Below are 25,020 nucleotides of genomic sequence, written 5' to 3'. Positions count from 1 at the left end.
TTGTTAAGTGATGATATCTCAAATTATTATTTAGTTCTGTGCAAACTTCATATAGCCAAAATTGTAAATTCTACTTCTTTTTACAAGTATGGAAGAACCATCACTTCTACCACAAAAGATTGCTTTTTAAGTTATCTTCCTGATGTATCCAAATTCCTTAGCATATTCAAAACCTCAGAACAACTTGATGATGTAACAGAAACTATGGACTCTCTCTTTTCTAGCACTTTAAATACAGTTGCTCCTTTACGCTTAAGGAAGGTTAAGGAAAACAGTTTGACACCATGGTATAATGAGCATACTCGCACCCTAAAGAGAGCAGCCCGAAAAAATGGAGCGCAGCTGGAGGAAAAAAAACTAGAGGTATTTTGTATTGCTTGGTGGGAAAGTAACCTATCCTATAGAAAAGCATTAAAAACTGCTAGATTTGATTACTTTTCTTCTCTTTTAGAAAAAACAAAACAAAAACATAACCCCAGGTATTTATTCAATACAGTGGCTAAATTAACGAAAAATAAAGCCTCAACAAGTGTTGACATTTCCCAACACCACAGCAGTAATTACTTTATGAACTACTTTACTTCTAAAATCGATACTATTAGAGATAAAATTGCAACCATTCAGCCGTCATAGCCGTTATAGACCAATCTCGAATCTCCCTTTTCTGTCCAAGATACTAGAAAAGGTGGTATCCTTACAATTATATTCCTTCTAAGAGAAAAATGGTATATGTGAGGATTTCCAGTCAGGATTTAGACCGTATCATAGTACTGAGACTGCTCTCCTTAGAGTTACAAATGATCTGCTCTTATCATCTGATCGTGGGTGTATCTCTCTATTAGTTTTATTGGATCTTAGTGCTGTGTTTGACACAAATGACCATGACATTCTTTTGCATAGACTTGAAGACTTTGTTGGCATTAATGGAAGTTCATTAGCATGGTTTAAATTGTACTTATATGACCCCCATCAGTTCGTAGCAGTGAATGAAGATGTATCATATCGATCACGAGTGCAGTATGGAGTACCTCAGGGCTCAGTACTAGGGCTGCTACTCTTCACGGTTTGAATGTTACCCTTGGGAGATATCATCAGGAAACATGGTGTAAGCTTTCAATGATATGCTGATGATACTCAGCTCTATATTTCTTTGCGGCCTGGTGAAACACACCAATTTGAAAAACTAATGGAATGCATAGTCAATATAAAAAACTGGATGACGAGTAATTTCTTACTGCTAAATTCAGAAAAAACTGAGGTGTTAATTATTGAACCTAAAAACTCTGCTTGTAATAACCTAGAACACTGTCTAAGACTTGATGGCTGCTCTGTCACTTCTTCGTCATCAGTTAGGAACCTAGGTGTGCTATTTGATCGCAATCTTTCCTTATAAAGCCACGTTTCTAGCATTTGTAAAACTGCATTTTTCCATCTCAAAAATATACCTAAATTACGGCCTATGCTCTCAATGTCAAATGCAGAAATGCTAATCCATGTATTTATGACCTCAAGGTTAGATTATTTTAATGCTTTATTGGGTGGTTGTTCTGCACGGTTAGTAAACAAACTACAGCTAGTCCAAAATGCAGCAGCAAGAGTTCTTACTAGAACCAGGAAGTATGACCATATTAGCCAGGTCCTGTCAACACTGCACTGGCTCCCTATCAAACATCGTATAGATTTTAAAATATTGCTTATTACTTATAAAGCCCTGAATGGTTTAGCACCTCAGTATTTGAATGAGCTCCTTTTACATTATACTCCTCTACGTCCGCTACGTTCTCAAAACTCAGGCAATTAGATAATACCTAGAATATCAAAATCAACTGCGGGTGGCAGAACCTTTTCCTATTTGGCACCTAAACTCTGGAATAACTTACCTAACATTTTTCGGGAGGCAGACACACTCTTGCAGTTTAAATCTAGATTAAAGACCCATCTCTTTAACCTGGCTTACACATAACATACTAATATGCTTTTAATATCCAAATGCGTTAAAGGGTTTTTAGGCTGCATTAATTAGATAAATCAGATCCGGAAACACTTCCCATAACACCCTATGTACTTGCTACATCATTAGAAGAATGGCATCCATGCTAATATTTGTCTGTTTCTCTCTTATTCCGAGGTCACCGTAGCCACCAGATCCAGTCTGTATCCAGATCAGAGGGTCACTGCAGTCACCCGGATCCAGTACATATCCAGACCAGATGGTGGATCAGCACCTAGAAAGGACCTCTACAGCCCTGAAAGACAGCGGAGACCACGACAACTAGAGCCCCAGATACAGATCCCCTTAAAAGACCTTGTCTCAGAGGACCACCAGGACAAGACCACAGGAAACAGATGATTCTTCTGCACAATCTGACTTTGCTGCAGCCTGGAATTGAACTGCTGGTTTCGCCTGGTCAGAGGAGAACTGGCCCCCCAACTGAGCCTGGTTTCTCCCAAGGTTTTTTTCTCCATTCTGTCACTGATGGAGTTTCGGTTCCTTGCCGCTGTCGCCTCTGGCTTGCTTAGTTGGGGTCACTTCACCTACAGCGATATCGTTGACTTCATTGCAAATAAATGCACAGACACTATTTGACTGAACAGAGATGACATCACTGAATTCAATGATGAACTGCCTTTAACTATCATTTTGCATTATTGACATGCTGTTTTCCTAATGAATGTTGTTCAGTTGCTTTGACGCAATGTATTTTGTTTAAAGCACTATATAAATAAAGGTGACTTGACTTGACGATCATCTAGCCATCTATTAAAGAGCCAGTAAGATGAAAATTCTAATCTTCCTATCACTGTTTATAAATCCTGTACAACAGGTTTAAATCCATCCAAGGTTAAAAAACATTGTCATTTTGTCAAAATATCATTTTAAAATGAAGCTGTTCAAAAGATTCAGTTTCCTTAAACCCCACCTTTCGGTAGCATACTGTGTTCTGATTGGTCAACTGACATAGTCAGTTTTGATTGGTTGTTCCGCATACAACTTCACGGTAAATAATGCGTTAGCATCTTTTTGGGGTGAATTATGTCTTATTCCTCTCATCGCGAAGTAATTAAAAAACTTGAACCACACTTTAACTTTTTCTTCTGTGTGGGCGTTTTCAAGCCGCGCGCTTCATTTTGAAACTGAATAGCGCGTTCACAGCGGGAGCATGGTCCCATTAGATATAATGAAGGGAGACCTGAAAAACGGACATCGCGTTGTTTTCATATGGATTACTTTATCACAGAATACCTGTGATATTTTCGGCAGCACTTGTTTAGTTTTAAAGTAGACATGTCAAGCTTTCTATAGATATCTCTCTCATGTCTCTTCGTTGAGTATTCATGGAGTTACACTTCATTTTAATGACGTGTTTGTAAATGAAGATCAGCGCAGACAAAGGCTGCAGACAGCACACCTACAAAAGGGATTTGTTGTACTGCTCTGGTATTATGGTAAAAAAGAATTTTAGCCATTGGTTCTTCTGATCTTCATTCTTTGGCAGTGAAAAATAAACAAACTTGCCTTTACAATTAAAAACACACAGTCTCCTCGACATGATGCTCTCACACCAACCAGAGTGTCTGTGTGGGGGGTGGGGCAGGTCAGAGCTTTGTTTCTTCCAAGACGGTAGGCGGAGATTATTATGCAAAGTGTTCTAGTGACGTACATAGAGATGGGTAAAAGATTTTAAATCTATAATGACTCGTTTCAGCGATTCAGAGTCGACTCCTTACTTTAGAAGCCAATAACTTTATAAATCCTGTACTTTTTGGTTTAATTACTTTGCACATTGTTTGCACTGATGGACAGCTACATCATACACTGTAATACAGGTAATTTTTGATTTCCCATCTGTGTGGCTCTTTAAACATAGAAAAAATATTTCATACTACTGCTTTCCTAGTTGCATCGTTTGTGCAGGAATTGTGTCAGAGTAACAATTAAAATGCAACTTTTTAAAGCGGACTGTCCTAAGTTGTTGCTATAGTAAATCATATTAATGCTAGATAGCTTATGCATTTGGCAACTATATTTTTTAAATAAACCATTAAATTTCATAATTAAAATCTATTTTCACACTCATCTTGAGCGAGGGGGCGGGATAGTTCGAGTGAGGGGGTGACTCTGAATTTTCTTTTCAGAGTAATTTCTCCAAATTTGATGCGCAATTTATTAATGTGCGATTTATTAATTGCACATAATGCAATTAATTAGATAAAAAAATGTAATCACTTACCAGTCCTAATATATATTACAATCTGAACTAAAGTGAAACACAAACCTCAGTATGCTGAGTTGACAGTTTGGACTCCTCAGTCCAGCACAGAGGTAGCCCACTCCTAAATCCTGCAGGTCATTGTGACTCAGGTCCAGCTCTCTCAGGGAGGAGTCTGATGATTGTAGAGTTGAAGCCAAAATCTCACAGAACTGATCACTGAGATTACAGCTGGACAATCTAAACAGTGTAATGAAAAATTATTCAATACATACATACTGTATAGATAGAAATTGATGTCTGAGAACATTGTCATTGTTTCCGATAAGAAGGTGTCATGAATGTAAAGATTTGTGAAGTTGAGTTCTTTCATGACCTGACTTGCTTTCGCCAATACATCTACAGACATCCTGCTGCACATATACAACAGAATTACACAAACCTTTTAATTATGGCCACAGTATCATACTGTTTTATTCATGTATTTTAATAGTTAGCTTTCAATATGCTAGCTGCACATTTAAAACTCAAATATATATAATCTCACCTTAATTTTAATTCAAATCTGAATTGGTGTAAAAAGCCAAACCTCAGTATGTTGAGCTGACAGTTTGGACTCTTCAGTCCAGCAGAGAGCAGCTCCACTCCTGAATCCTGCAGATGATTGTTACTAAGGTCCAGCTCTCTAAGGGAGTTTGATGTTTGGAAAACTGAAGCCACAATTTCACAGTGTTGATCAGTGAGATCACAGCCTGTTAATCTGAAAACAGGGAGGAGGTTTTGATGAACAGGTGTATCCATGAGATCGCAAGACTGTAAGATTTTCTTGTGTAGCAGACCCTATGTGTCAATAAATATTATATGATTATACGATTCAGATAATATCATCAGACAGTGCAAATGTGCCCTTGTTTTGGCTCTCTATGGAGTTGCATAGTCTGGGTTTTACTTAAATATTTTAAATGATTAATTTGGATAGATTTTTTTTTTTTTTTTAATAAATGTAAATATTTACTGGCAAGTTCACTGAAATTCAGCACTTCAGCTGAAATAAATATTTAGAGAATCATAAGAAAAGGCTGGAAAAACTTTAAGAATGAAAGAGCAGACTTGGCCAAGATGCACAGAATGCCCAAAAGCACTGTAATTTTAACTTCAAAGTCTGCATAAACCAGAAATTGTTATTGTCTTCCCTATTGTGACACACCAGAGTGAAACAGCTTTTCAAATTAGAAAAAATTGGGACTTAGTTTTGTCCTTTTGGGAACTGATTTGATTTTTAGATCATTGTTAATTATTGATTAATGTGAACGTTTCATGAGTGGCATGTTGCTGGAGAGGAAGGACTGAAAGTCGTCTGGCTATTGGACGACCTTATTGTCCGATTTAGGAATACCAACTAAATCAGTTCAAAAACAAGATCATACTGTAGCAACTTAAACTGTAAAAACGAAACCACTGAGTTTTGCTGAACAAAACTGACAATAGTCTAGTACTTACAAAGCAGGAAGGTAAAGCAAAAAAAGCATCTCTGCATTTTAGTCAGCAAATTGATTGATTGCTTCATCTTCCTTACAAAACACAGCAGCAAAATATTTATATTGGACCTTTATCTGCATAAATTATATGCCAAAAATATTGTGCTCCCCCATTCTGTAATAAAATATTTTTTTATTAATTAATTTATTCACATTAACAGCTGCCTTACAATAGTATTAGTTTTACCCACATAACCATTGGTTATGTTTACAAAGTGTGCACATTTTTTAAAAACCTTTTTAAAATATATATTTTTAATAAAATATATTTTTTTGTATTTACTAGGTAAAGAATAAAAAACAGCACTTAACTGCAATAATTCACATTGTATGCTTGCAAACAAACCCAGAATATCATATTCACCACCATCAATTGTATCTACTGCATGTTTGTATTTTCACACTTACACAGCTTTTCTGCAGTTCCTCACAGCAGGTAACAGTCTCCATCTCCCATCTTTTGATTTGGTGGTGAATTTTTTAAGATCAAACTCATCCAGTGCCTCCTCTGACATCAGGATTATGTTTGCCAAAGTTGAGCATTGTGCAAGAGTAAGACTTTTACTTATATTTCCAGAATTTAAAAACGACTGCATTTTTTCAACAACTGAGTTATCCTTCATCTCAATCAAGCAGTGTGACAGATTTATCCATCTGTCAGGACTGACATTGTTTTTCTGACCTCGTTTGAGGTTTTGGGTTATTTTCTTGATGCCCTCTGGGTTGTTCTCTGTGTAAATCAATACATCCTGTAAGAGTCTCTGATTGGTCTCCAGCGAGATCCCATGAAGAAACCGAAGGAAGAGATCCAGGTGTCCATTTTTACTCTTTAAGGCTTTATTCATTGCTTCCTTCAGAAACACATCCAGAGGAATATTCTCACACTGAGTTCTGGACTTTCCTGTCAGGAACATCTTCAGAACCTCACTGTTCTTGTGTAAATAGCAGAAAAACACATACAGTGCTGCAAAAAACTCCTGAAAGCTCAGATGTACAAAGCTGTAAACCTTCCTGCGATAAATCACAGATTCCTCCCTAAAGATCTCAGTGCAAATCCCAGAATACACTGAGGCGTCAGTGACGTCTATGCCGCTCTCTCTCAGGTCCTCCTCATAAAACATCACATTGCCCTTCATCAGCTGTTTGAAAGCCAGTTCAGCAAGTTTCACAATCACTTCTCTGTTCGCCTGCAGGAGGTTCTCTGGATCTCTCTCTTCATACTTCTGGTTCCTCATATTTGTTTGAATGATAAGGAAGTAGATGTACATTTCAGTCAGAGTTTGAGGGATTTCTGCACTGAGATCTTGTTTCAGGATGTTTTGAAGCACAGTGGATGAGATCCAGCAGAAGACAGGTATGTGACACATGATGTGGAGGCTTCTTGCTCTTCTGATGTGTGAGATGATTCTGTTGGCTTGATGCTCGTCACTGATTTTCTTCCTGAAATATTCCTCCTTCTGAGGGTCATTGAATCCCTGAATCTCTGTCACACGGTTGATGTAGTTGGAGGGGATCTGATTGGCTGCTGCTGGTCTGGTGGTGATCCAGATGAGAGCAGAGGGAAGCAGAGCTCCTCTCAGGAGGTTTGACATCAACTCACCCACTGATGAAGTCTCAGTCACATCAGAAACTTTCTGAACATCTGAAAACAAAAGTGTGATTCTACTTTCATCCAGACCGTCAAAGATGAACACAACTTTACATTCATCATAAATCTTTGAGTCCAGATCTTGAAGTTCAGGATGAAAGTCAATCAGAAGTCTGTAAAGACTGTAATGATGATCTTTAATCAAGTTCAGTTCTCTAAATGGAAGCACAAACATGAAATCTACATCCTGATTGGCTTTTCCCTCGGCCCAGTCCAGAATGAACTTCTGCACAGAGACGGTTTTTCCAATTCCAGCGATGCCTTTAGTAAGAACAATCTTTATTGTGTCTTTCTTCTCTCTTCTCTTCTCCTCATCTCCTGGTTCAGGTAAAGGATTAAAGATGTCATTGCAGTTGACTGGAGTGTCTTGGAGTGTCCTGTAACTTTTCTCCATCTGTAGCACTTCATGTTCTTCATTCACTCCTTCACTCTCTCCCTCTATGATGTACAGCTGTGTGTAAATCCTGTTCAGAAGGGTTTGATTCTCTTGTAGTTTGACTCCCTCAAATAAGCTCTCATACTTGTTCTTCATGTTGGTTTTGTGCTGGTCTTTGACTCTCTGCAGATCATCATGCTCTGGTTGATGAGAATCGAGCTGCAGATCTGCTTCTGTGTCATGATGACTGATGTGGTTCTGACTGGAGGAGGATGTGAAGGTCTGACAGGACACATATCTGATCTGGTCAGCTCTCCCAGCACTGAAAATACATTAAGATGAACAAAGACTCAAAAACAAACAGAAAATACCTTTATCAATATGGATAAAATATTTAAATGCATCCAAAACTAAATTAACTTATTTAAAACCCCATATCACAAGTGTAACACAAATTGTAAAACAATTTCTGTCTGTGGCGACTGGGGCGTGTTTTAGGCTGCCGCGGGAGAGAGAGTTGGGAGACAAGCAGTGAGTAAGTGGGTTAATTACAAATGATGAACACCTGTCTCTCGTTCCAGTGATTGGCATGGAGAAACCAGATAAAAAGGCCGGGAATGAGCTGGAGAGGAGAGAGAGACTGACTACTGCCTGGTGAAGTTGATTCTACCTGCTCTGGAGAAGACTTGTGAATTGTTTTATACAAAGTGTGCCATTTTGAGCGCTGGTAGTGCTATATTTTGTTTATTTTTGTTAAATAAAAATCACCAGCAGCAGTCTATTCGACCCCGCCCTCTTCCTTCCTTCCGATCATTGACTTAACTACACTGTCAAAATTGAGTACATTACAAATGGAGTTTCATATATATAGATTATATATATAGATTACGAATGCCCAGCAATAATTTGAAGGCAAATAATGATATGCATTGTATTTAAATTATTACTGAAGAGTTGAATACTGTACACATGGTAAAACAATATATGTTTTATATGGTAAAGAGAACCCGTGCCTTCAGGCGCATCATTGCAAACCTCATTTTGATGCAGGTTATATAGACCACAAACAAATTGAAATCTTTGTCAAAAACATTTTTATTGCATGAATTTCATGTGAGAAGAAAAAAAAAATGAGGTACTGTTATACTGTTCCCTCTTGAAAACGGTCTCTCGACATGGCGTTAACGCCTTGGGGACTCCCTTCCTTCCTAACCTACCTGAAATCCTATTGCAAAACGCCATTGAAGTTGCAACTCTCACTGGCCAATGCCAGCCAAGACGGCAAATGAGGGCAGGGGCTCGCCACTATATATTGTGTCGTGTTGGCGGCATAACCTCAGAATTTTCCTCTTTCATTATCCTACGGAGACAGCTGTTGAGAAGACGCAAGAAGATGGATTTCCCTCTTGGCTTTCCAGCATGTCAAAAGTTTGCACGCTGTGTTCGGGACCTATCGAGGCCCCGGACCCCTGCGAAATCTGCATCCGTTGCCTGGGTCTCGCCCATGCTGAGGCAGCACTTGGGTCAGGCTGCCAACACTGCGAAGAATTCTCAGTGCGGGTGCTTAGGGCCCAGAAGAATATCGGGCTTCGGATGGCGGCAGTATGCCCTCCACGCTTAAGGTTTACATTGCAGCTATCTCAGCTTTTCACGCTGCTGTTGACGGGCGCTCAGGTGGAAAAAACTATCTAGTGATCAGATTTTTCAGAGGCGCGAGAAGACTAAAACCCTCCCGCCCCCCTACAATGCCATACTGGGATCTGGCTCTGGTGCTGGGAGCGATAGCCCTCCCGTCAATCGAGCCACTTCAGTCTGTCGGCTTGAAGGAGCTCACACTTAAAACCACGCTGCTGCTCACCCTTGCTTCGTGCAAGCACGTGGGGGATTTGCAGGCGCTCTCTGTGAATGCGGACTGTATGCAGTTTGGACCAGGTGATTGTAACGTCACGCTCAAGCCAAAATTTGGCTATATGCCAAAATCGCTCTCGACACCATTTAGAATGCAAGTGGTGGCTCTTTCTGCCTTATTTCGAGAATCTGAGACTTCATTGGACGAAGCCTTCACCAGATTCTACAACTTGGACATCCAGTCATTAGCCTCACAGGTCCTATCGGTGATTACGACCCGTGGTTCTTCCTGTAACCACTAGCCGTTTGACGGCACTGGTGGTTTCAACCAGGTCCTGTAGAAAGAGGTTCAGACTGTAATGCCTCATACGGTCATTCCCTATGTGTGCCCAGCCTTCTTTTCTAATGGTTGTTGCACTGTTTTGCTATACGCTTGTATGTGAGTTCACAGGACTGTGTCATATTTGTATAGCGATGGGGCTGCATCTCTCTCAGACATCTGTCGTCAGACATGATTTTTAAGTAACCTGATTGGATCCACACACGGGAATCTATATCCAATCCTTGGAGGCATGTCGCAGGGTCGTATCTGATTGGCTGGGGATTAATTTTTGTGTATACAAGAATTATTTATGGTTGCTCCGCCGTGGCTGAGCCTTTTTATTCGCTGTTCCCACGGCGTTGTTCTATACAGTCCCCAAGGTGTTAACGCCATTTCAAGAGACCGTTCTAGAGAGGGAACGTCTCCGCTTACTGTCGTAACCTCGGTTTCCTTTGCTTTCTTGGGTTGTCACTTTTGTGAAAAAAAAAAATCCTGTTTGATTTGAGTGACAAGAGTTCATTGAATCGATTGTAAAATCGATTTTGCATGTCTAAAGTTTTATACGGCAAACACCAAATATAGGTAAATCCACGGACAACAGGCAGGAGGAATGTAAAGATTCAATATATTGGTAAAGACCAATATTTCTGATGATTTATCGGCGTGAAGTTACGTGCACTTTGACAAACAGGAGTGCAATATTTTCGAAAAACAATAAGCAAAGTGGACTGCCATAATGCAAAACATTTACTGCAGGCTTCAACATGGCTGTGTTTACGATTCAAACACATTTTTTGTGTTGAGCAAAACACAAAAAGGCGATTTTCTTGCCCTGTCAAAAAATTTTTTTTTAGAATATTCGTCGAATGTAAAATAAAAATCCACATTTGAATGCGCATTCAAATTTTAGGTGTGCATTAAGGAAGCTGCCTTATGAGCCCCGGTACGTGTTCCATTCCATCTCGCCGCACGCACAGCTGTGTCTACACAACTTTCAAAGGCAGACAAGCTCAACATGCAGTATCCACTGTGTCATCTTTCACCTCGTGTATGCGCACCGTCCGAAGTATACTTGATCTTTATCAGTGGCGCACGAGATGCAATGACAATGTATGTGCCATTGCATTATAAGGTTATGTTAGCCTATCCAGTTGAAGCCACTAAAAAAAAATCTGTATGCATGACACTGTCTGAATAACGGCAGAATTCACATTTATATTGTAAAAAGAGAAACATTGTGCAGAAGTATTATTTGCTGTTATGCGTGTTTGTCCGAAGCTGCAGTTGTTGCGTGATGCCTGTTCCCCAAAAAAAAAAACCCTGGAAGCGCTCCGAGAGAAGGTTGTTGAAATCAATTTCCTATTTTCATTTTCGAAACTTGTGTTGGTTAATTCGTGCTTTATTCGTGCAATAGATTTTCGAACATAAAGTGACAGTCGACACGGTCACGGTTTAAGACTAGACGGGAGAACGGATGGGAAAAGATCTGGGCACAGATTTTCCAGAACTTCATGCCAAGTTATAGCGGTGTGGAGCTGTTTTAATGAATTTTTTTTAGATGTGTTATGGTGCCCGAACACGTATGACTTTGAACAGTGACCGCGAACATTTAGTTTACTGCAGCCTCAGCCATCATTACAAAGCGTGAACCGTTGACAGTGAGTAAGAGGCCATAGTGTGACATCCGTGTAAACATAGATGACATCACAGGGTTTTTTTTTTATTAAAGAAGATAGTCTTCATTTGTATGTAGGCCTAGGCAATTTATATATTTACAATACTTAAATATAATGAATAGTATTTTATTGCTTTTGTATTAGTTGTTTGAAGAGTAAAAAAAATTGGTTGGTTTTATCGCAAATTTACAATTGGCAAGTCGGTCGGACTAAAAGCAAAAAAAAATAATAATAATTTAGTCGGTCCTAAATTGACAGTGTCAGTCGGTTTAGTGTTGTCACGGTACCAAATTTTCAGTATTCGGTACCGATACCAGTGAAAATCCACGGTTCTCGGTACCAATTTCGGTACCAAAGCAAAACACAAAAATATGTGACGATATAGATGAGCGCCAGCCAATGAAATTGCCATTTGCGCATTAGCTCCGCCCACTACCGGAGAAACCGGCATATCTTCTGCTTGTTCGAAAAATATAAATAATTCTAAATGATCTCCATTATTTTGACAGGAAAAGACAACAAAGAATATAGTTTACATGTAGCATGTCGATTCAGCGTGGTAAGACTCTCGCTCTCTCTCTTTGCATGTGTGAGAAACAGCGCTGTCAGCAAAGCAATGGTGAGTCATGCGCCTCCACACAGAGTTTACAGTTTGGCAAATACCATAGACAGTAAAAGAGGCAAATACAGGTGTACTGTGCGTCCATTGAGATGAATTGAAAAATACAGATCGCTTGATTGAGAAAGAACTCTGAAGCGCTCAGTCAGTGTTCAGCGAGTGAAAATATATCTGCGCCAATCTTATACTAGCCTCTAACACACACACTGGCGAGTAAAATCTAAGAATTGATTAGCCAATGGCTAACAATAGACATAATTTAGTCACCCAGAGTAAAATTTATTCACATATGCGAGTGATTTACTCGCATTGTAGAAGCTGTTTTGAGGGGTTGCCGTGATTACCTTTAAATTGACACTGGTTTTACTCAAATGCAATGGTAAAATGATTATGATGTGACGCAGAACAGTTCTGGTGATGTTGTTTATGTATTAATGTCCTCATTGAGATGGCAGATGCTGAAATTACTGCAAGCGTCACACGCTTCAGTCAATGTAGTAAACAAACCCACACATCTCTGCCATTCATTCATTCACACAGAGACGCGCAGAAAATGCATGATTCAGATTTCAACCAAATTTTGCAGGGGTTAAGATTTGCAGATACTGGTCCATACAGAGATTTGATTTGATTAATTTATGCTAACTTTGACAAATTCCGTGACTGTCCATATTAAAATGTAAGTTTCATTTTCATGACTGGATTTTGAGATTCCGTCCGTGTTTTCTGCTTCGCGGAAATCATAGCGCTGTATGCGTCAAGAACCGGGTTTGGACGGTTCCTCGGTACCACCGGTACTTACAGAAACCTAGTACCATGGCATTTAAATGTTTTTAGTACCGACTTGGTACCGTAGTACCCAGGGGCGTAGCAAAACAGGTGATTCTGACCCCTGCTAATTTTTTTTTTTTTTTTTTTTTTTTAGGATCCAGCGTGAATATTTCCTGTAGTGTTCTCTGATTTGTTACTTAGATTTGAGTGAAGTAACATTCAGCCAATCACAGAGCGAATCATCTCCTGGGCGCGTCTGCTATGAGCTTCAAATCTCTTGTTGCTCTTCTGAATTTTCGTTCGTTCGTTTGTTCACTTTGCTATTAGGCCGTCTGGGATAAAATGCACCCCAGAAAAAAGCAAAGGATGATTACATCCTTTTTTCAAACACACACTGTAAGTATGTTACAGTATGTCGCGATGACACGAATCGCGCGATAAAGTTTTCATGTTATGATTTAACCTATTGAACCCGTATGAACCTCGTCACGTCGCGCCGGATTCAGTGTGTTAAATGCTCTCCTAATTGTCACTTTGGATAAAAGCATCTGCGAAATAAGACGTAACAATATTATTGGTTTCTGCTGTCTTTTGTTTGTCTACGTGCTGCTCGCGGAGTAAAATTATCATTTCACAATAAATCATATTTGTTTTGCAACGAATATCTTAAAATACTTTATCAAATTTTTTTATTTTAATTCATAACTGTTACTTTATGTCCTAACTGGTCTGCAGGAAAGGCAGGCTGTGACGTCACTGGCAGAGAGAGGGGGCAGTTGCTCAACCTCTCCAGAATGTGTACAGCTGAGATTTGTATAAAAAAAGCAGATTGACTATCTTAAATCTGCGGTAGGGAACTTTTGACGCTCTAGCGGTTAATAAACAGAACTGCTTGCGTCTTGCGGAAGAACATCATAGCCGGAACTACTTCTCTCTGTTTATGTCTATGAAGAATCACAAAGGTACTGGGTTACTCCGCCGCGGTATCCCCGAAGCAATCTAAAATAGTCCGAATATAAACACTTATTATAGGTGCGCCCTAGTGATTCAGGACAAGCCAAAAACACGGTTTGGAAAACAGATTAATGTTGTACTTGCTTATTATATACATTTTTTTACATTTTGAACACAAACAAAGTTACGGACCGCAGCTCTGATTGGTTGTTTTGTTTTTTTACCGGGAGTGATGTATTTCTGCAAATGGCAATAGGAGCACTGGGAGGAGCCAGAGGAGCTTGATTTTTTCACAGATTATCTGTCTCATATTTTTCATAAAATGTATGTTGTATAAAATTACTGTAGATGTAATCTGTATACTCATTTAACACCTGTTTTTGTCCAACTGTTAAAAAAAAAGTTATTGTTCAAATGTAGTGCAACTGAAATATTGTAAATATCATAAAATATCTTTATTTCATAAAAAAACAAAAAACAAATTATAGATGGTCTCCCATTGGTCTCAAAGTCCTGCAGTATTTTTAAATTTCGAGTATGATTTAACAAAAATAGGTTGCTGTAAGCTATCATGTCATGTTCCCAAATTTGAAAAAGTAAAATGCCAATTGGTATTCTATTTAGAATTTATTATGAACATCAGCTTTGGGTCAAATCACCATACAGCTGTCCCCCCCACTTTTAAAATGGCTGCTACGCCCCTGGTAGTACCGGGTCTTTTGGCAACACTACGGTCGGGTTACGGCAAACAAGAATATTTTTAAGGATGGCCTGAGGACCGACAGAACTTCTTATTTGAAATTTCATATCCTGCTATTAAGACCCGGTCTTTGATGCTCAGTGTATAAACTGCAAAACTTGCAGGTGATGTTTGTAACTTTTTTTCTGGATTATGGTACTTTATTTATTTATTTTTGTATCTTGCTTAAATACTTATCAATTACAACAACAAGATATATATATATATATATATATATATATATATATATATATATATTGCAACGTGTTAGAAGTTAAAGTGATTATAGCTTACATTCACTCAATCACTTCAGTAGTGAATTACAAATAAACACATTTAAACCCTTGTCTGTTAAACTCTAAACCTCTGATTTATCTTCAGTTTGGTAAAACAGAGGCTCAGCTTATCATTTATACACATTAATGTTGAGTGCTCAGGTTAAATCCCGATAGAGAAAATCGGTAACACTTTATTTTAAGGTGTCCTTGTTACCCGTTACATGTACTTACTCCCATAATAACAATAAAGTAGGGATGCACCGAAATTTCGGCCACCGAAAATTTTCGGCCAAAAATGGCCTTTTCGGTTTTTGGCCGATAGACTTTTATCACCGAAACAACACGGCCGAAATGTTGTGATGACGCAAACAGAAACCGCGACCTGCACGTGGACCTGCATAGCAAAGACCACGAGCTCCACGCGACATTCACTTCACACCAGTGAGAACATTCTCTCTCTTCGTATTCCTTTATTCGCAGCACTAAAGCGTCTCCTAACAAAGAGATTAAGACGGACCACGAAGTGAAAACTAAGAAAAGTACAGTCTTATAGAGTTTGTTAGCACACGTCTCACTGAGATCTTGTCGGATCCTCTGCACTTCATCGCGAATGTGCTTGATCCGCGTTATAAAAACCATTACTTGGATGCGGAAATAAGGCAGCGCGCACGAGAAATGATCCAGGCCACGCTGGATGAGGAGAACCCAAATGGAGACGGAGAAGAGCCAAGCGCAGGAGACAGATCAGAGCACAGAAAAAAAGACTGGTCTCTGCACCAGATGAGGGGCATGCACCATCGCTGTCTGATATGTTCAGTGGAATTCTGCAAGAAAGTGCCTCAAATAATAATAATACGTTGGCTATTTTGTTCTTATACACACACACACACACACACAAACATATATACATACATAATATCAGATTGTAGCCATATTTATGCTAGGTTTTCTGCTAGATTTCTGCTTTAATTTGATAAAAATGTTTATTTATGCCCTGGCCCTATTTAAATACACTCTCTCAAATATTTCTCAAATGTCAGGCAGATGACAAGCTCAACTGCTCAACAGCTAGATGGTTATCTGTCTGAAGTCCCCATCCCCAGAAGTGATAACAGTCTTGCCTACTGGAGAAGTAATGCACTTTCTAGTCCTACATAGAAAATTTTCAAATGCACTTCACCTAAATGCACTTTGTTTTTATGAGAGAACTGTTCATTTTAAAACCTTTCTGCAGGCCAGTAGGTCTGTACATTATTATTAAATATACACATGAGTGGGATACATTTTTTGTTTGAATTTTATTTTATACTGTGCATTGTTGCAATGTGCTTAATAAATATTTGCATCATTTGTAATTATGTATTTGTATGTTTTTAAAAAAAAATATGTAATTGTAATTATCTTTGAAACTTTAATATTAATTTATGCAATTGCAATGTCTTAATTTTAGTAAAGTTAGTACACGGTCATAGCAATAAATGCAATGGTACTAATAATTGGCATAATTTCTTTCGGTGTTTCGGTTTCGGTTTTCGGCCTTGGTTTTCTATTTTTCGGTTTTCTGATTCGGCCAAGAATTTTCATTTCGGTGCATCCCTACAATAAAGTATTTCATTTTTACATGCAACCCTAAGCCAAACCCTCATCCTAACCCTATCCATATAGTACATGCAGTTAATTAACATTACTCAGTACTTAAATGTGTAATTACACTGAAACAAGGACAAAATAAAGTGTAACCAGAAAAGCAAATAAAGCACAAAAAGAAAGCACAATTTATTTTTTTTATTTTTAATTATGCTGATGCACTTGTTGTTAAAATGAACATTAGTTGATGAATATTTCTGAAAATATATATATATTTTAAATTTTGCACACTCTGCTCTTTTTTTGCACACTCTTGGTGGTAAATTTCCCACCTTACATGATTATATTCAGACAAGCTCAGAGGGCACATTGTCATTACTAAATTCAGGGGACTAAAACATGTTACGCATGATACTCACACAGGGTCAGAGGTCACAGCAGGTTCATCACTGAGATAAGGAGACTGACCAGTGGATTTGTTTCTCTTCACAGACACAGAGCTGGATACTGGAGATGTGACTCTCTTTCTATTCCTGTTGATGATACTGAGAAATATACAGACATATTTCAGATTACTTCTCTGTAGTTTATCTGTCTTTTCAAATTAAATTAACATTTGTTAAAACTAGAATATGCATAACATATAGTTGTAAAGACAAAACAAATGTCATAGACACAATATTTATTTAATATGATACACACTTCAACCTTTATAAACCTGTTAAATTAATTAAGTTGATATTAAGATTATTGTCATTCTTTATCTTTTTCTCAACCATCTTTTTCTTTACTGTAGTACACTTTGAAAGTGTGTAGACCTAGAGTAAATTTACAGCACACGTAAGGGTTTGATCAATTTAATCAGATATGTGAGAAGATAATTGTGTTGTTTGTGGAAAGCTGAACAATGAGCATTCAAAAACTGAATGGATTCACAAAAAAGGCTAGATATTGTTCTGTTTGACATTAAAGTTGGTGAGCTATATTCCCAGTAGACAAGAGCAGTTTGTTTTGAGCGCCAAAAAGATAATGACAGCTGCTCAAACTTCTAGACAGATGAAGGTTTACGATAAACATCATAAAATATGTACATCATAAAGTGTTAGTTGATAGGAGTTCAGAACTTGTAAATGTTACTGGTTTATGTGAGTTTTTAGATGCTGTTCTCATCAGGTTCTTCTAAAGATCTTCATGATATGTGCATTATGTGAATGCTGCTCACTAGAGCTGCAACTAACGATTATTTTTTCTGTCGACTAATCTAACGATTATTTTTCCGATTAGTCAACTAATCTAACAATTATACAATTATACAATAAATAATCTAATGTTCTTTAATTAGCTAATGAATCCTTTGTATAACTTTACAAAAAAATTATAAGTTCAACTTGTGATATAATATTTAAACCTTTATTCATTTTCAACCAATGTGGCTGAAGTTTTTACAGTATAAAATAATAAAGAAGCTAAGAAAATTATTTTACTATGGTAAATATGAGTTTATGATAGCATTTATAATTAAACCACAGTAGCCATAAATTAACAGTTGTCTGAGATGTCATGAAATGTTCTTTAGCATCACAAACCATAAAGTGTAGTCAGGGTTCTGCTATGGTTTGGCATGGTTTCCAGAGATCTGGAGCTGATTCGGGGTAGCTCGGTGGTTTGTGACTGTTGTCTCGCGGCGCGCTGTCTTTTAAGGGGCCGTTCACATTTCACGTCTTTTGCGCGCTCAAGTGCATTATTTCCACTTTTGGGAATGTTACTCTAAAAAAGTAATTAGTTATAGTTACTCACTACTTGTTCCAAAAAGTAACTGCGTTAGTAACTGAATTACTTTATAATAAAAGTTACTCGTTACCAGGGAAAGTAACTATTTGCGTTACTGAAAAAAACAAACAAAAAAAACAAGTTGTTGTATATCAGATTTTTATTTTTTTAATTTAATTTTTTTTCAGTTTTCACAAGTCGGTTGAAATGAGTAGAACAGACAGGTGTTCATACATAACTTTCAATATTTATTGCACGTCAACAGACAGCAAGAGTTTTATCCTGCACTTCAAGTATTATCTTTGTAAGAAAAGTGTTCTTGGCCACTAGCTTTGTAGATGCGTGTCACACATTACATGTACACATTACATGCACGTTCTTGCCTTTGACCACAATGAATTTGAAGTAGTGCTTATATCTCCACCTTGAAAATGCCAAGTTTTCATCGGATTGCAACGGACTCGCCATTTCTACTGCTGCTGCGAATCTCTGTGTAGCTGTTGCGTGTGTGTGTGTGTTTGGCGCCGCTGGCGTGTGCCGGCATGTGTGTAAAAACACTGGCTCTGATTGGCTACCATGAAACACATGACTCTGCCTTAGCCAATCATAATCGCTTATCTCATCATTAACCCACCTCCTCACTCGCTGTGTGAGCCAGGGTGCGTTCGGATTGCATAGTTTATTAAATCAATACATAGTAACGCACTGCATTTAACGTTCAGTAATGTTAGCGGCGTTGTAACGACAGGAAAAGTAATTAGTTAGATTACCCCGTTACTGAAAAAATAACGTAGTTACCCAACGCAGTTCTTTTAAATGCCGTTATTCCAAACACTGGTTATTTCCAATGTAGGCACGCTATAAGCGCGCTCATAATGGAAGCGACGTGCACGCGGTGCGACGCGCTCATTTTATCCAGGTGCATTCGCACCGCATCGAGTTAAAAACATCTCAACTTTCCAGAATACCGCAAGCGCAAGAATATCAGACCTGAACCAGGAAGTTGGCCACCAGATCACACGGTAACCCGTTAAACCGTAACACCGGAGAGCGCCAAGATGTTTTACTCCGAGGTGCTCGCGCATCGCAGTTGTGCTGCCATGGTACACCATATCGGTTTTGTGAAGGGAACAAAGGGCTATTTTATTTGTCCTCTGTTTAAAGTATTCCCTTACTTTTAATAAAAGTGGTCTCTGTTTTTGTGATAGAATGCAACTTTCTCCATTCCCAGTATGCCATTACGTGAGATGTAAACAAACAGTGTGACACGTCGAAGCATTTCACGTACATCGTTTTAGGTTGCTCAAAGAAATAGAGGTAGGTTTTTAAGATTCTTAAAACTCAGTGATAAGATAGTTGAGGAACTAGATGATACTCACCCAGGGTCAGAGGTCACAGCAGCTCCATCACTGAGATAAGGAGGCTGATACATGGAGTTGTTACTCTTCATAGAAACACAGCTGAATCCTGGAGACCCTGCTCTCTGAGCGTCAACATCACTGAGATAAGGAGGCTGATACATGGAGTTGTTACTCTTCATAGAAACACAGCTGAATCCTGGAGACCCTGCTCTCTGAGCGTCAACATCACTGAGATAAGGAGGCTGATACATGGAGTTGTTACTCTTCATAGAAACACAGCTGAATCCTGGAGACCCTGCTCTCTGAGCGTCAACATCACTGAGATAAGGAGGCTGATACATGGAGTTGTTACTCTTCATAGAAACACAGCTGAATCCTGGAGACCCTGCTCTCTGAGCGTCAACATCACTGAGATAAGGAGGCTGATACATGGAGTTGTTACTCTTCATAGAAACACAGCTGAATCCTGGAGATGCTGCTCTCTGAGCTTCAACAGAAGACTCCTGCTCTTTCTCCTCATAGACACTCATTTCACAGACAGGTTTCTCCTCCTTTATCTCTTCATACACACAAATTTTCCAGGCTTTTCAGCTTCTTTTCCTGCTAGAGGAGACTTGATTTCAGGCCTGTATGTGGAGTCAAAGAACATACAATGAATTTGGATACACTAAAATAAAATGTCTATGGTTTTACTCAGAGCCATATAGTGTGAGAGTTGCGACAACTCCATTGACTCCAATGGAAGCTTTTTTTTTACAGCAATGGCGGCTCGTAGGGCCGCTAAATAGTTCCCAGCATAGACATATATAGGTAGACGCCCCATGGAACGCAACTGCCTATTGGCACGAACGAGCCGTGGAGCCGCCATCTTGGACCGGTCGCCTGCTCCAGTCAGTGTAACTTGTTTGCCAGGTGCAATAAGCTGTTAGCGCATTAAATTAATCATATCTCACTGAATACCTAACTGATTTTGACGCGGGGTTTTTTGCTGCAAAGGTCATTCATGCAGCTATGATACAGGACACATGGTTCAGCGTATTTTAATATTCATAACAGGCATACAGTGACATATTATATTCTGATATAATATATAAGTGACCAGACGCCCAAAATCTAAATATGTGAGGTAGGATATTTAGAAATCACACACTATAAATATGATAAAGTACAAACAGATAGTTGCAGTAAAATAAGATATTTTAATAAGTTGAAGAAACTATTTAATATAATTTGTGACATATACACTCTCTCTGGTTCTCTCTCTCTCTCACACACACACACAAACAAACACACACACACACACACACACTTCTCCCTCCCTCTCTCTCTCTCTCTCCCCATCTCACACACACACACACACACTTGTGAGGTTATAAAACAACTGCTCTCTTATAATTCTTTCAAAAAAATCATGCAAAATGCAGAACCACCATAGAGGGAGAGAGAGTGAGATGACAGGATGAGACAAAACAATTTAGCACACACACAAACCTGCTCCAACCCCGTCAGAAGTCATGCGGTTTCCCATGCTTACTGCCTGCAATGCATTGTAATGTAACATTAAAAAACTGGGATTTTTTCAGTAAAAAATACTAACATTTGACAATAAAATATTTTATTTTTGTTATAATTGTGATTTTATAATATTTAGATATGAATCCAACTGAATCCAACTTGTGAAAAGATATCTTTCAGGTAGTCAAATAGCAAATTTAAATTTTACAGAGTAAAATTACATTTGTAAAAAAAAAAAAAAAAAAAAAATACACTATTATCTTGTTACAAAATTAAATGTTATTGTCAAAAAACACGAGTGTGGACAGGAAACGAAGACCATCAGAGGGTTAATATACATTACTTCCTGAAATCAGGTGCGCAAACACAAATAACTATAGTATTAATAATAGTAATGTTAAATCTTACTTGTGAAAAGTAATCCCGAGCCGTACTTGCCATGTTCCGCCGATTAGAACAGGAAAATGCTGCACAGTGCTCTGGCATCTTAACTGCTGCTACGCAACGAAACTAGGAGTACGACCGGTTCAAGATGGCGGCCGCAAATCTCGTCGCCCAACGGCCAATAGGGCGTCTTATATGATGTCTATGGTTCCCAGAAGTAGCAGCAAACCGATGCCGCACCGTAGAGATGCAGCAGAACAAACCGTTTGCGACGCACTTTTAAAAGGTAAGACGTTCAAATAATACGATTATATATTATCAGTACATCTAAATAACAATTAATTGCAAATTAACGTTTACCTTATGTGCGCTGAATATACGCGATAGCCAGGTCAACATTCTGTCCAACGTTATATAACCAATCCATGGAGTTTTTCTGCATTTATCTTTTTTTTGGCGGCTGTCAAAGCCTTATTTGATGGGTGAATGACTGCTGCGTCTGACGGGGCGCGTACGAGAGAGAGCCCCGGCTGCGCGCGCACTCATAGTCTTCAAACAACACGAGCGCTTCTTGCTCTCTCTTTCCCTTGTGCACAGCGGCGCTGCACAAGATCCCAGGCCCTATGCATAGGCAGTCCTAATGGGCCCCCTCCCTATTGAAAATATATATTCCAGACTTTTCAAGGGCCCTCCCTTTGGGGCCCTGGTGATCATTACTGGTTTCACCCCCAGTCCGATGCCCCTGCTTGTGCATATAAATCAAAATCATTAAACACGATAGAAAAAGGGCGAAACACCAAAGTTTCACGCGCGCTCGCGCACTCACAGTCTTCAAACTACACGAGCGCTGTCTTGCTCGCTCTCTCTCTCTCTCGTGCATAGTAACCAAAATCATTAGACACGATAGAAAAAATGCTATAGGAATGCTCTCTATATACAAGTGCAAAGTAATGCATTCTTAGTCAGTCTTTTATTTTGTAATTTTAAGAGCAATAAACATATTGCAATGTTAAGGAATTCATGTTTTTTTTTTCATTCAGATATGTAAATCAACATGTATAAATTGTTAGTAGTTAATTAATGGGGAGATAATCGAAATCAAATCGGTCTGAAAAAATTAGGTTTACAAGCATGACGAGCTACACACACACACACACACATGCTCAGGTCCGTTTCACACATACTCCGTCTGCAGTGCGTACACCGCACGCAGTGGCGGTCCATCAATGCGTTCCAGGAGCAGTGCGTCTGCAGCATTGCAGCGATCGTTCACGTACAGAGTCTATTTTTGCTGTGCTGCATGCGCTGAATTAAAGTGACAGCGCATTGTTCACGGTAAAAATGAACATGGATTGACACGGAAATGCAGTCATTTCACAATAAATGTATATTAATCAAAGCCTACTGTGTTTCACACGCAACACATGGGTTTTGGCTAGATTTAAAACAAGAAAAGGAGCAACTTTAAACAAGGCAACATTATATATGCACTTTTATAGAGGCAGAAAAACAAAGTTATTTAAGACCCGTTGTATTGTGTATAATAAAGATTTAAATGCAAAAGGCACGCAACTGTTTCTGTCAGTGGTGAGTTTTAATTTTGAATGTTTGTGATATCCTAACAAGAAAAGTAGGCTAATGTTGTTTAAATGTGTTGCAGTTTGTTTCAGCAACTTATTATAAAAACCTAGCAGTCAAATACATGAGTAATATGTTGTTTACATTTGAATTTAAATGGGTCTATGAAAGAGTATCACAATGCTGAAAAAGCTTTTTTAGTTTATTTATTTTTTTACATGATTTGATATCAAAATAATGGACAACCTTGTGTTTTGTGGCTTAAACAGCTGCGGACCAGTAGCAGACTGCAAACGCGTCCTGTGTGAAAGCACAATGAGTCCGTGCTGTTTCAGCACCACATACGTAACGCACACGGACTGCATACACACTCCGGACAGATTATATCATGTGAAACAGGCGTCACACTCGCTCCCCTCCAAAATAATGAGTGCATGACGCCCCTGACCATAGCTACCTATACTTAAACATTTCTATGAAATCCACGCATGTGTACACTAAGTTACTGAACTTAAATTGTATGATGTTACAGAAAATCGTTTTCCGGTTCCACACAACAGAGCGTCGCAGAAAATGTTGTGATTCCTGAAAATTTACGACTGTGTGTTTGTAGAATATTGCTGTCACTGATGCACTCTCCCATATAGGCCTATACAAATAATTATTCGAAAAATATAATATAATTTACAATTAAAATGAATATAATTTCCGTGTAGGCCTAGGTCTTCAGTGTAGGCCCGTGAGCTTCAGGCCGTTGAAGCCTGTGTGTTAATGCACCTCTGCATGTACCTTATGTGACATATTTGTTTAGGCGCAAATTATATTGATATTACAGCTATGAAACGTTATAAAACTTACCGTAACGTGTGAAGGTATTTTCTGGTTTTGGATCCTGCGAGATGGCGTCTGGCCATCCGATGTTTAATCTTTTACTTTCACTTTGACCTTCTTCTTCTGGTGCTGTTTACAAGCCAACTGATGAATTACTGCCTCCGACTGGACTGGAGTGTGAAACATCAACAGAATAGAAGGAGAACACACTCACAGAGAGAGCGATAGATAGATAGATAGATAGATAGATAGATAGATAGATAGATAGATAGATAGATAGATAGATAGATAGATAGATAGATAGATAGATAGATAGATACTTTGACTTTTAAAACACTTTAATACCAATAGAGCTCAAAATATAAATCACAAACAACATAAAACAGATCACATCACCAATCAAATGATATAATCCCCTCTTCACAAAATATAAATAAACCTTCATTTAAACACCATTTAAATTCAAATTCAAGTAAATTACCTGTGGTTTGATAAAATTTATATTCCATCCTAATTCTAGATTCAACCAAAGCGGTAAAATATTTCAACACATCTACATTATGGCCTTCAGCAGCCATTCTACAGGTTTTCCAAATGGCTAACTTGGCTTGACCAACTATAAAATCTGCCCAGGTACACTTCACCCTGTGTTCTTTAGAATACTTACATCCACAAATAAAAAATACCTTATTAAAGAGAAACCCCAAACTAATCCGAACCAAACTAATCCGAAACTAATCCGCAATCTGTTGCGCGTGCCTGGGCTGGATAAAGCAGCGCACCGGTTTAATTATTGTATACACGGGGAACTGACGCTACGAAAAGAGCAGTGCTGACTCGAAGAAAAATTAGTATTCAAGCTTGATATCACTGTGCGGGAGCAGGTACTCCCCAAAGAACTCTGAAGTGACAGCCGGTGAGTTGAAGTACTGATTGTTGAAGAATGCTGCGTGTTTCCTGCATGCTGAAATAGTAACTGCTATCAGAGTAAATGAATCCATCATTCAATGGCGC

At 38.6% G+C, this 25,020-nt stretch overlaps 1 protein-coding gene across 3 annotated transcripts in view; it reads right to left on the bottom strand.

Moving 5' to 3' along the window:
• The window catches only part of LOC113081024 (NACHT, LRR and PYD domains-containing protein 3-like), a 66,929-nt gene extending 42,807 nt beyond the window's left edge, over positions 1–24,122 (bottom strand). The window contains exons 1-7 of one of the 3 annotated variants that reach the window (XM_026253085.1): positions 24,034–24,122; positions 23,422–23,475; positions 19,717–20,324; positions 16,987–17,112; positions 6,158–8,095; positions 4,801–4,971; positions 4,278–4,451 (exon numbers count right to left, since the gene is read on the bottom strand). In XM_026253085.1, coding sequence (XP_026108870.1) covers positions 4,278–4,451; positions 4,801–4,971; positions 6,158–8,095; positions 16,987–17,112; positions 19,717–20,228 — 2,921 coding nt within the window. In that variant the 5' untranslated portion in view covers positions 20,229–20,324; positions 23,422–23,475; positions 24,034–24,122. The remainder of the gene's footprint in view (positions 1–4,277; positions 4,452–4,800; positions 4,972–6,157; positions 8,096–16,986; positions 17,113–19,716; positions 20,325–23,421; positions 23,476–24,033) is intronic. The other 2 variants (XM_026253084.1, XM_026253086.1) reach the window with 2 other exon arrangements.
• Between the last annotated feature and the right edge of the window lie 898 nt (positions 24,123–25,020).

The sequence above is a fragment of the Carassius auratus genome, unplaced genomic scaffold, assembly GCF_003368295.1.
Source record: "Carassius auratus strain Wakin unplaced genomic scaffold, ASM336829v1 scaf_tig00032882, whole genome shotgun sequence".
NCBI lineage: Eukaryota > Metazoa > Chordata > Actinopteri > Cypriniformes > Cyprinidae > Carassius > Carassius auratus.
The sequence above is the reverse complement of the archived record's forward strand: the minus strand, read 5'-3'. Positions and strand labels throughout refer to the sequence as shown.